Below are 12,335 nucleotides of genomic sequence, written 5' to 3' on the forward strand. Positions count from 1 at the left end.
CGCAGCCCCGGGCGCGGGCTGGGGGCGCCGGAGGCACGCTCCGGCGATGAAGCGTCTTCTCCCTTGGCTGGTGCGAGCTGGTGCCAGGGTCCAAGGACAAAGCCGGGAAGCGCTGGTGGCGCCGCTCCTCGGGCTGAGGGGGGGGTATGCACCTGCATAGCCCGCCGGGCCTTGGCTCTCCCAGGCGCTTCAACTCCGCTGCTCCGCCGTAGCCCGCTCCGGATTTACTAGAAGCCATTTTGTCTCCCCCTCCCCTCCCCTCCCCTCCCCACTACCCTCCCCATCCCTTCTCTTTCCCCCTTTTGTTAATTACAACTAAGAAGTAAGAATGGGAACGAGGTGGCCAGCTCCTGGGGAGACTGCTTGAGGACACCACGCCAGTTCCTCCCTTCCTTCCTTCCAAGGTAGGTGAAAGCGAATAACTGGGTGGGGGATGGCTGCAGTGGGGGACAGAAAGTCTCCGCTTTCCAAGGGCTTGACTTGAAGGGGGACTGGTAGTCGAGGGGCCACTCTTGAGTTTGGCATGATTTTCCCCGCCGATCTGCTCCGTCTCTCTAATCGCCCCCTCCTCACCTCCTTCTCCAGATGGAAAGAGGCGCTCCTAGCTCACTTAAGCCGGGGTAGGGCTGGTTCTCCTTTCCAAGCCAAAATCCCAGGCGATGGTGAATTATGAACGTGCCACACCATGAAGCTCTTGTGGCAGGTAACTGTGCACCACACCTGGAATGCCGTCCTGCTCCCGGTCGTCTACCTCACGGCTCAAGTGTGGATTCTGTGTGCAGCCATCGCTGCTGCTGCTTCGGCGGGGCCCCAGAACTGCCCGTCTGTCTGCTCGTGCAGTAACCAGTTCAGCAAGGTGGTGTGCACCCGTCGGGGCCTCTCTGAGGTCCCGCAGGGTATTCCCTCCAACACCCGGTACCTCAACCTCATGGAAAACAATATCCAGATGATCCAGGCAGACACCTTCCGACACCTCCACCACCTGGAGGTTCTGCAACTGGGCAGGAACTCCATCCGGCAGATCGAGGTGGGGGCCTTCAACGGCCTGGCCAGCCTCAACACCCTGGAGCTCTTTGACAACTGGCTGACAGTCATCCCCAGTGGAGCCTTTGAGTACCTGTCCAAGCTGCGGGAGCTGTGGCTGCGAAATAACCCCATAGAAAGCATCCCCTCTTATGCCTTCAACAGGGTGCCCTCCCTCATGCGCCTGGACTTGGGGGAGCTCAAGAAGCTGGAGTATATCTCTGAGGGGGCTTTTGAGGGACTGTTCAACCTCAAGTACCTGAACTTGGGCATGTGCAACATTAAAGACATGCCCAATCTCACTCCCCTGGTGGGGCTGGAAGAGCTGGAGATGTCAGGGAACCACTTCCCTGAGATCAGGCCTGGCTCCTTCCATGGCCTAAGCTCCCTCAAGAAGCTATGGGTCATGAACTCACAGGTCAGCTTGATTGAGCGGAATGCTTTTGATGGGCTGGCCTCACTTGTGGAACTCAACCTGGCCCACAATAACCTCTCTTCTTTGCCCCATGACCTCTTCACCCCACTGAGGTACCTGGTGGAGTTGCACCTACACCACAATCCTTGGAACTGTGATTGTGATATTTTGTGGCTCGCCTGGTGGCTTCGGGAGTATATACCCACCAATTCCACCTGCTGTGGCCGCTGTCATGCTCCCCTGCACATGCGAGGCCGCTACCTGGTGGAGGTGGACCAGGCCTCCTTCCAGTGCTCTGCTCCCTTCATCATGGATGCGCCTCGGGACCTCAATATCTCTGAGGGTCGGATGGCAGAACTTAAGTGTCGGACTCCTCCTATGTCCTCCGTGAAGTGGTTGCTGCCCAATGGGACAGTACTCAGCCACGCCTCCCGCCACCCTCGGATTTCTGTCCTCAATGATGGCACCTTGAACTTTTCCCATGTGCTGCTTTCAGACACTGGGGTATACACATGCATGGTGACCAATGTGGCAGGCAACTCTAATGCCTCGGCCTACCTCAATGTGAGCACGGCCGAGCTCAACACTTCCAACTATAGCTTCTTCACCACGGTCACAGTGGAGACCACTGAGATCTCGCCTGAGGACACGACACGCAAGTATAAGCCTGTTCCTACCACATCTACTGGTTACCAGCCGGCATATACCACCTCTACCACGGTGCTCATTCAGACCACCCGTGTGCCCAAGCAGGTGGCAGTACCCGCGACAGACACCAATGACAAGATGCAGACCAGCCTGGATGAAGTCATGAAGACCACCAAAATCATCATTGGCTGCTTTGTGGCAGTGACTCTGCTAGCTGCCGCCATGTTGATTGTCTTCTATAAACTTCGTAAGCGGCACCAGCAGAGGAGTACAGTCACAGCCGCTCGGACAGTTGAGATTATCCAGGTGGATGAAGACATCCCAGCGGCGGCATCTGCAGCAGCAACAGCAGCTCCATCCGGTGTATCAGGTGAGGGGGCAGTAGTGCTGCCCACAATTCATGACCATATTAACTACAACACCTACAAACCAGCACATGGGGCCCACTGGACAGAAAACAGCCTGGGGAACTCTCTGCACCCCACAGTCACCACTATCTCTGAACCTTATATAATTCAGACCCATACCAAGGACAAGGTACAGGAAACTCAAATATGACTCCCCCTCCCCCCAAAAACTTATAAAATGCAATAGAATGCACAAAAAAAAAAAAATGACAGCAACTTTTGTACAGAGTGGGGAGAGACTTTTTCTTGTATATGCTTATATATTAAATCTATGGGCTGGTAAAAGAAACAGATTATATTAAAATTTAAAAACAAAAAATCAAAACAAAACTATTTTCTAACTTGTAAGTTCTATTTAAAGGGGGAGTGGGGTTCTTGGGAACGTTGTGGGGTAGAAGCCGCAAGTCAACTTGCTATGCTGCCAGAAGGGATTTCTGGTATAAGGCTGAAACTGCTAAGATAAACTACAACGACAACAAACATCCCTAAGGAGGTAGGGTGTGGGCTGCTGAGGGGTGGGGGGTACACTGAATCTGTCATTTTTTAGAAGATGCTTCTTAGGATAGAGGAATATCCATTTCTATAGACACCTTTCTTAAGCTGAGAGCCGTCTTTGCAGATTTATCTTATTAAAAAAATACAAAAAAGCACCAAGAATTTGTACTGTGCTAAAATGTTGAGAGGCAATAATATTTTTCTTCAAAGGCCAAGGGGAAGAAAGATCTATAAATGTATTTTAAACAGGGAATCCATCGGAATTCAAATGAATCCTTAAAGGCGCTGGGTCTTTATGTCTGTCCATGTGCATGAGTCTCCTTGGTTTGTGCACTGGGACACACGTGTGCCCCGCCTGACAGCGCTTCAGGAAGGAGCAGAGAAGGAAGGGAGCTGGCTGGCGTAGCTCTCAGTCAAATGCTTTCACATTGCACCAGATTCCTGCAGTTGGGCTTAACCCACTCTGTGCAGGGCATGTGTCTATTCAGGGTTTCCCATGAGAGGGAGGAGGCCCTGAAAGTGGGTGCGGCAGCAGAGGGGGTGGGAAGGGAGAGCAGAAGCAGAGAGAATGTATTCACAGGAGGCCATATACTAGTATTGTGTTATGTCCACCTGTTGTTCCCGGTACCTGACAAATGATTGTAGACAATGATGGCATTTTATGATTTTTAAAACTGGTTTTGTTTGTTTTAAGGTGGAGAGGGAGGAGGCTGGGAGTGGGGAGCTTGGGGGAGTGGAAGCTTTTCTCATGCTTGTGATTTGGTGACTATTCTAAATGCTGATTCATTAGGGATTATTACAGCTGATGTCAACTAGTTGTGGTGATGGGGTGGGGGCAGAACATGAGTAGAGAAGAAAAAGGAGAGACAGCAAGGGCACAGGCTCATTTAAAGTAAAATGAAGCCTTTCTCAACCAGGATGGTTCATAAAAAAGATGTGAAATCGACAGATAAAACGGATACACATGCACACGAGTGAGTTCTGCATGGAGTTCTGCTGGATGTAGCACGAAGGGAAGGCTTCCCTCTCCCAGGCCTACCTCAGGAGGAGGTGGAAGAGGAAGGGTGGGCGTGGGTGGGGAAGGCAGAGATCTCTGTTATTCTGGTCCATTTAATGCTGTAACTTCTTTCATTTATTATTTTAGCTTTAAAAGGTAATAAAGGGTTCAGATTTGAAAGGGGGTGGGATGGGTGGGGGGAATGCCAACAAAAGAACACTGATTGTAATGTGAGAAAAGTGTATTTTTGTATTTTAATAAATATTGTTCAATTTTTAATTCAATGTTCCCAAAGGGTTAACTTGAGTTAAGACCCTGAACCTATGAATTCTTATGAACATTGACAAAGTCATTTCTATTTAAAGCAAAAAGGGAAGGGGAGGGGAGAGATAAGGTGGGAGGAGAAAACAATGTTACATTTCGTAAAGTATGAGAAAATGCTGAAGCTGTCAACAACCTTTCCTTAGCTTAAATAAAAGCACCCCGATTCTAGTGCACCTTTCCGCGAGCTAAGTGTGTTAGTCCCTAGCTTTGTTGGGGGTAGAACCAGATTCCTTATGCCCTGGAAAAGCAGGGGAAATGGGTCAGCTTCAGCTCCTGGGACTGGGCCAGAAGTTAAATGCCACCTCAGCAGAAGCTGCTGGTCAGGCAGCACCAGCTCTACCCGGGGACCCTGGGGGACCTGGATTTAAGAGGTCTGCAATAATGTTGTTTGGCTTAAATTTCTCACAGGCAGTGTTGCTTCTGTTGTCTGGGTGCTAAGTAGTCAAACATGTTTTGTGGTGGTGGGTGTCGGTCTCCTGATGCTTAAAGAGTAATGACGTCCAGGGAAGCTGCATGAACTGGGACCCTGCGTCTCCTTCAGCGCCAGTATTTATACTAATGCAGGGAATCGGGGACTGAGTGGGTGTGATCTCTCTGGCACTGAACAGGGAGAGAGGCAGGCAGCACTTTGCAGCAGTTGGCTAAGAAATGGCTAAGAAAGGGCCAATTTTTAATCCTCCTGGGTGTATATGTATCATTTCTGGGTCTGTGTTTGCGGCAGCATGTATGCATGGGCACACACTTAGAAACTGCCACTCAAGTTTCTGGGCTCCAAAGATATGTTCCCTCTCCCTATCCTTTACCACCCTACCCCCAATAGAGAGAGAAAACTGCGGCAGAGTAAAGGGTGGGACTTGGCTAGGACCAGTTGAAAATGCAAGAAATTACCCCCTTTCCTAGTGCCAAAAGACACAGCTCAGGCTGTTTAGTACAGCTTCAGAGGCAATTGTGGAAGTTGCTGCTTCAGAAACAGAGGATGTGGAGCCAATTTTCGAACATCCCTCCTTTCTCCACAGCTATTTGGGCAGTCAGGGAATTACGGAAGGAGCTCTGGAATAACGAAGGGTCTGAGGCTGAACGAAGGTCTGAGGGGAGAGGGAGAGAAATGGGCCTAAGAACAAATGCATTTGTTGTAGGGGTTGAGCAAATTAAGGTCTTAGAATTTTAGGAATAAGTGCTTTCTGGAAGGAACCACAAAGGTGTTGGGGAAGGCTGAGAATATGGTTCCTAGGTGTAAGTGTCCTTTCCCCACGGGGCCTGCTGCTTGGCCTGGGCACTGTTTCAGCTTTTAGAGCAGCAACCCTCCTTTGCCTTAATGTTGGAGTATATGTCTTTTGTAGCAGGTACTTGGGTCAGGTCTTCAAGGGAGTCCCACCAGCACCGCAAGAACAGCCTTTAATGCTGCGCTGGTGACTCATCCTAGAGCCGGGCCAAGCTGTAGGGTGTTTTACCTGAGAGCGGAACATGGGTTGGTGCCTCTTCAGGGGGTAGTTATAGCAACATGTTAGAGGGAAGGACTCTGCTGTTGATGATATGCAGTTTGAGAATTTTCATTACAGAATTTTTTAAAGGCCATGAAAAATCATTTAGTCTAATCTCTTCACATTTTACGGTCAAGGAAACCAAGCTCCAGAGAAATTGAAAGACATGTCCAAGGCCACAGTGCTAGTCAGTGAAAGAGGTGGGACTGAAACTCAGCTCTCCTGACTCCCAAGCCAAATGTGCTCTCACTCAGGCACTTACTGGCTATCAAGAACATATTTCTTTCCTGGCCCATGTGCAATGAAAATGGACCTCCCTACATATATCTCTATGTTCTCCTCTTCCTCAAAGAGCTACTTGATCTCCTTCAGAATCGGCTCTACCGCCCTCCAAGGCCTGACCAGAATTCTGACCACGGGGGCCCCACAGCTGGCCCAAGGGCCATGTGTGCTCACTAAGGAGCTAGAACTGCACAAAATAGCTTCCAGATTCTTAGGTTCAATTGTGGGATCCCACAGAGGGTTACAACTGCTAGGGAAAGGGTGATGTAGATAAAAGCAGGCTGTTCTCAGTGGGAAAGGTAGCTTGGCCTTCTCCCGGCCTTGGAAGCTTTGCAAGTAGAAGATGGAGGCGTTAAAGCACCTATCAGACCAAGTTCTCCACAGCGGAGTGGTTTCTGCTTATCTGGCCCAACAGCGAGACTCTTGGGAGGACCTTAACTCCTCTCCACTGCATCTACCCCAGCCCCAGCTCCTTAAGTGCCATGTTGTGTTGCCACTCCCATCATCTGTTTCAGGGCCTTTTCTTCAGTGTGCTGCTGCATCCTATTCTCAATGAAGGCAGACAGGCTGGCTGCTAAGGCCCAGAGACATTAGCCTTATCGTGGCTGTTTAACATGCACTGAGGCCAGCAACTTGCTTCGTGCTGAGTGGAACAACATAGCGAAGAGTCATGCCAGACAATTCCTGTTATTAGTGGAGAAGAGGTCCAGTTCCATGGCCACAGTAGTTGAGCTCTGGCTTCCTTCAGTGGAGATGGGAAGAGACTGAGAGAGGGCTGAGTGGGCCTTAGTCAGCTCAGGCAGGCTACTACCTCATGGGGCTAGAGCCCACAATTAATGCCCCAACACTGTACTGAAACAAAACAACAGGGGCTTAAAATTAGAGAGGAGATGGGCGGGGTGGGGAAAGACACAGGGAGGGAGACGGGGAGAGATAGATAGATAGATAGAGACAGAGACAGACAGAGACAGAGAACATTTATATCCAAACATATGTCTGATTTTATCTCCTCTGCTGGCACTCAGCACTCCATGCCATCAGCTAATGCAGGCACTGTTCACGCCATTTCTAAATCCTCCCTCAGCTAAACTGCAAGACAGCTTTTGGCTCAAAGCACCTCTCTTGATCTCCATCCATTCAGAATGTACCCTTCCCCCTCAGGGAGAAGAATGGTTTGGGCAGTGGATTAAGGTTGTTTTAGTTTTTGCTTTAAATTAAAATGAAGTAAATTGCTTCTTGGAGCAAGGATAAAGGCTTAGGAACAGACGAGTGAAACATGGCCATATCTGCAAAGCCATATAGGATAGTGCTAGCAAGTACAGACTCTGGAGCCAGTCGTCCTGGGTTGAATCCCAGCTCCATCACTTACTAGATGTGTGACTTCAGAAAAATACTCAGTTTTTTCATCTGTGAAATGGACATAATATTAGTATCTACCTCACTACTTCATAGGCTGTTGAGAATTGAAATTATATATATAAAAATCACTCAGAATAGTGCCTGACATATTACTGTTATATAGTTGGTAGTTATTTCATGATATATGTTAAGGGGATAGGTCACCTGCCCAGCCTCCATTATCACATCTATTCTTGAACTTCATCCATGCCCAAAGAGAGAACATGCCTATTGAGCTACTCCAGAGAGGAAGGATGACACTCTAGAAGTCAAGGACAGTGAGACAGCCCTATCTATATAGGCCCAAGCACTGTGGGGAAGATGGGTTGTACTTTTCTTCTCTAGAAGACACTGCCTTGTGCTCTATTCCATAATCCAGCTCTATAGTTGGCCTAAGGCACTGTGCTAGTCTAGGAACAGATGACCTTTCCTTGTGGTGAGTAGAAAGAAAGATGCTGGTAGTGCACAAGCTGAGGGATGGGACAGTATACATCTACCTAGGAAGCCTTGGTCACTTACCAAGAGGGTAAGCTTTCTATATTGTTTCTCTGTCAGGGAGCTTTACCAAGGGTAGGGTTAGAGAGAGCAGAGGCAGAAGAAGAGGTTGTTGGGGCTTTAAAGCAGTATTGGAGGGCTCAGGCAAACAAAAGACAGGAAAAAAAGGCATCATAATTTGAGTAAATGAGAGCAGGATGAAGCTGTATGACAGATCCACAGGCTAAGGGTCTGCAATGCAGTTAGGGAAGAAAGCCAGGGAGATTCCTCTGCTCTAGCAATCAAGAGACTGGCTGGACCCTGGATGGGGGAGGACTGTTACTGTGAAATTCATGGCATGGAACAGAAGAGAAAAGCAAGGAAATTAACTTTCCAAGAGTAGCCTAAGAAAGGCTAGAATTAGATTTCAGGATGATCACAGGTTTTATCCTCTGGTACATGCCAGCTCTGCTCTCAGTACTTGGGCCAAATCACCTACCCGCAACAGTCCTGTTCGCTATGCTGGAGGCTTTCCACTGCTTATGGGAAGCAACCTGGCCCTTAGGGCTTGAATCTAACCCCGATGGGCTCATTCAGGGGTCTGTTCTGGATGTTCCCTCATTTCTATTAAGGCACAGTCATGGGGGGAGAGGAGAGGGTGCAACTCACTGTTTATCTGCAAAAAGAGTATTATTCCAGAGGAAGGGTGTGCTATAAACTGCTTTCCCATAAAAATGATCATAACTGTGAGTTCAGTGCAGATGGACCCTGGCAGAGTCAGAGATTAGGCCTAGACCTGTGGGGGGATATCCCTGGGAAAAGCTCTCTCTGATCAAGGAAGTCAGCCTTTGAGAGGATGGCACTGTCTTCTCCAGCTTATCCCATCAAGAAGATTTTTAAACCAACTGTAGGGAAGCACTGTGATGAGAGGCTACTTTAATGCCAGGTTTAGGGACTATGTGGACCAAAGTAGTACTTAGCCTTTCAGGTTCATGCATTCTGTACACCTAGGAATAATACTAGAGCAATTACTAAAATTTAAATTAATTACTAAATTCCAAAGAAACAGTCTTTGATCCACTTGTTTCCTTAATACTCACCTACCTTCCTATACCGCCCCCCACCACTAAGAAAAAGCACATTCCAATTAATTCTCGTACCAGCCCCCCACCCATACCCATTTGAGTACAATCATCTGCCATGACAGGACTTAGGATATCCCACAAGAGCCATCCATTCTCAAAGACTGATGGCTCTTTCTTCCTCCTAAAGGTTCTCATGCTGTTTCCTCTTCTAAGGCAAGTCCTTAATCTGCAGTCTCTAACAGTTCCTTTAAGGTCTCAACCCTGGTTTCCCTGTGTCTGTGCTGATGTTGATTTATTCGCTAGATAAGTCACTCTACCTGCTCAATGAGTCAGCAAGGATGACTGAGAAGGGCTTTCACACACTAACTGTTCCCTGAGCAAAGTTCGGTTTCCTGGCCCCTGGCTACTTCTTCCTAGTCTTCAAGGCCCTGCTTCTTCCCTTACCTACTCGTCTAGGTTCATTAAGACCATTCAGACAGCTTCTCCCACTCAGACTCTACCCTGTAGGTGAACTGAATGAGTTACTGGCAGCTCTGCAGAGGCAGTTCCCTGAATAGTACAGCCGTGTTTGTAGGAATGCTCGGTGCGTCCCTCACAATAGGCCCAGCACAGTCCCAGAAATGGAGCTGAGGCCTCAGATACTGCGTACCGCTGCAGTGGTTACAAGTTATGATCTATTACCATTGCAAGAAGACTTAATTTCTGGACTTAAAGGAAGTCGGATAATACTTTATCCTATTAACGTCTGCCTGGATGAACTGACAATGGCTTCCTTCTGACATGACAGCATATTCTTCCAATTCATCTCTTTAGAGGGGTGAGCTGAGAAAGTCTGGAATAAGAAAGGAGGGAGGGCCGAGGAAGAGACTGTGAAAGGAACCAGGGAGAGGAAAGACAATTATTAATAAGAAATGAGGACAGAGGACTTGGAGGGCTATGGCGAGACTGAGATATCGCAAAGCATGTTTGTATTTCATTTTGTTTCTTGCGTGAGGAAGACAATGGCAGTTACTGGGTGTGTTGTATCTGTGTGTAAGAAAGAAGGTCCTGAAGCCACAGAGAAATATGAACACAGGAATGAGTAACTGGCCTATTCTTGTTTCAGCCGCTGTGCCTGCGGGGTAGCTTTCCCTTTAATCCCTCTTCCACATTCCCGTTTTAAGTCCACATCTGCTCTGACCAGGGGTATCACGTCAGCCGAGTTCACCTTCACATCATGGGTGTGTTATCAAGGCTGGTCGACCTTGGGATGGCAATAGATCCTGAGGACAGAATGATGGTTTATGGCTTCTAATTTCAGGGATGTGGAGACAGTGAAGGGAAATTCCGAGTGAGTTCAGGAAATCTAGTTGCACCCCTTCATTTGATTTATTATGAAAATGAAGTCCAGGGAGATGTGACTTGCCCAGTGTCTGCATCTGGTGATGCAGAGACCAGATCTCTGGTCTCTGGGTTCTCAACCCAGCACTATTACTGAGCACCAGCAGTAATGACTGACAACTCCAGGGGGCGCCATTTACAGAAACTACAAAGTGATTAGTGCCCCCTGGAGTTTGCAATTTGGTGCAATCCCTTACAGTTTGCTTCCAAGGAGGAAGGATGAGAAGGGGAAGGCCTTTCACGCCAGTACTTTATCTGTGCTTAATGCTCTGAGGCAGATGGTGCCCACTCATGACTTCATTCAAACAGCTAGAGCTGAGGAATCAGGCAACTTTTTCTTACTCTTCAACCGCAGTGTTCCAGAGCATGTGAGTTCTGATGGCAGCCCAACAGCTCATAAAAAGGAGCTTTGGTTGCTTACCCTGCCCTCCTCTTCCCAATAAGAGTGAAAAGCTGTAAGGTAAAGAACATGTATCCATGTGCGGGAAAAGCCTACAGAAGCTAAATCATGTTAGAGGTCCATTCAAGGTCAAGAGGACCACTGGATAAGCAGAGAAAGTGGGGAGTCCTGCTTCCACCTCCCTCGCCTTCCCTGTTAATGAGAAAGCTCAGATGGCCCAGGCTGACTCAGGGGCCTGCTCTGAAACAGGGGTCTAAGAAGCTAGTAAATGTCTCAACAAATCCTCTCTGGGGAAACAAAGTGGCCCTGGCTATAATTTTATCACATACATTTAATTAGAATCTGTCTCCTTCATGATGGTTTCAAGAGAAGTCCCAATAGAAACATTCTAAAAGAACAGCCGTTTTCAGCCAAGGATCTCTTTTAACTGAGTTAATTTAGCAGAAATTTGCCATCTTGGATTGGGTGGAGTTACCTCTCTTCAACTTCAAAGCTGGGAAGAGAAAGGAGGTGGGGAATGCAGAGAAATAAAGAGGAGGGTGGGGGGTTCAAGCAAATGAGTTTCCATCTATTAAGGAGCGGTAATTTCTGCTAGCGCCCCTAGAGACCGGTCTCCTCCTAATGGCCTGACTCTAATGATTCCTACTCCTAAGCAACAGCCTGTGTTCTGCTGTGTTGAGACGAGCTGTGCCAGAGAAATTCCCTTTCTCTCGGAGGTGCTGCTGTCATTGCGCAGGAGAGATTAGCCAGCCAGCAGGATGTGCTTTTGATGGGGCGAGAGAAAGCTCACCAAACAGAATGCTCTTCTCCACTGGGCAAGGTACTGCTGACGTAGGATAGAACAGGATGAGGGACGGGCGAGGGGTTAGTGCTAAGATGAAAGGGAAGACACTCTGGACAAGAGGGAGAAGAGAAAGTAGAAGCTTAGGAGCCTCCTGAGGACAAGCACTGGCTGGCGGGGAGGCAGGGGGAGGCCTTTGGGGTGTGAGTGTGGGTTAAGCTCAGGCATAATGGACAAACACCGATGAGCATTTTTGTGACATGACATGGTAATAAGGTCTCTGGAAGCAAGGGTAGGGGAATCAATTTCAGGTCCCTAAATATCAATCATTTCCAGGGCAGAAGTATAGGGATGTGGGCTAATACTGAAACTGGGGTGATAATTGTAACGGAGGCTGCAGTGTCAGTTGAGGGGTGAGGTCCTCTCGTTCTGCCCTTCGATATGCTGAAATCAGCGGGAAAAGCTAATGCTATGGCTCTAGTTTTTGCCGAGGCTGTTGCCAGCAGGTATTGAGTAGGGGGCACGGAGTCCCCTTATTTTGCCCCTGGTGGCTTTCCTGTGATGGAGATGGACTGCTTCCAGGGGCTGTGTTGCCAGATGTGCCAGCAGCCAGTCTGGCCAGAGAGCCTGCAGTGCAGACAGATGCCCTGGGCCGTACTCAGGATGGCGAGACCCTTTATGGTACTGCGGCTCGGTTCTGGAGCGGTGCCAGAGTGCCAGGGTAACGTTCCTCAGCCAGATTCAT

The 12,335-nt window shown here is 48.6% G+C and overlaps 2 protein-coding genes across 2 annotated transcripts in view; one reads left to right on the plus strand and one right to left on the minus strand.

Annotated features, from left to right (window-relative positions):
• The window catches only part of SND1 (staphylococcal nuclease and tudor domain containing 1), a 391,519-nt gene that overhangs the window by 57,529 nt on the left and 321,655 nt on the right, over window positions 1-12,335 (minus strand). The window lies entirely within an intron of this gene.
• LRRC4 (leucine rich repeat containing 4) lies at window positions 368-4,264 on the plus strand. The gene is made up of 2 exons (XM_006910546.2): window positions 368-404; window positions 586-4,264. The coding sequence occupies exon 2, from the start codon at window positions 686-688 to the stop codon at window positions 2,642-2,644; it is 1,959 nt and encodes a 652-aa protein (XP_006910608.1). The 5' UTR covers window positions 368-404; window positions 586-685; the 3' UTR covers window positions 2,645-4,264.

This window comes from Pteropus alecto, unplaced genomic scaffold (assembly GCF_000325575.1).
Source record: "Pteropus alecto unplaced genomic scaffold, ASM32557v1 scaffold22, whole genome shotgun sequence".
In the NCBI taxonomy this organism is placed as follows: domain Eukaryota; kingdom Metazoa; phylum Chordata; class Mammalia; order Chiroptera; family Pteropodidae; genus Pteropus; species Pteropus alecto.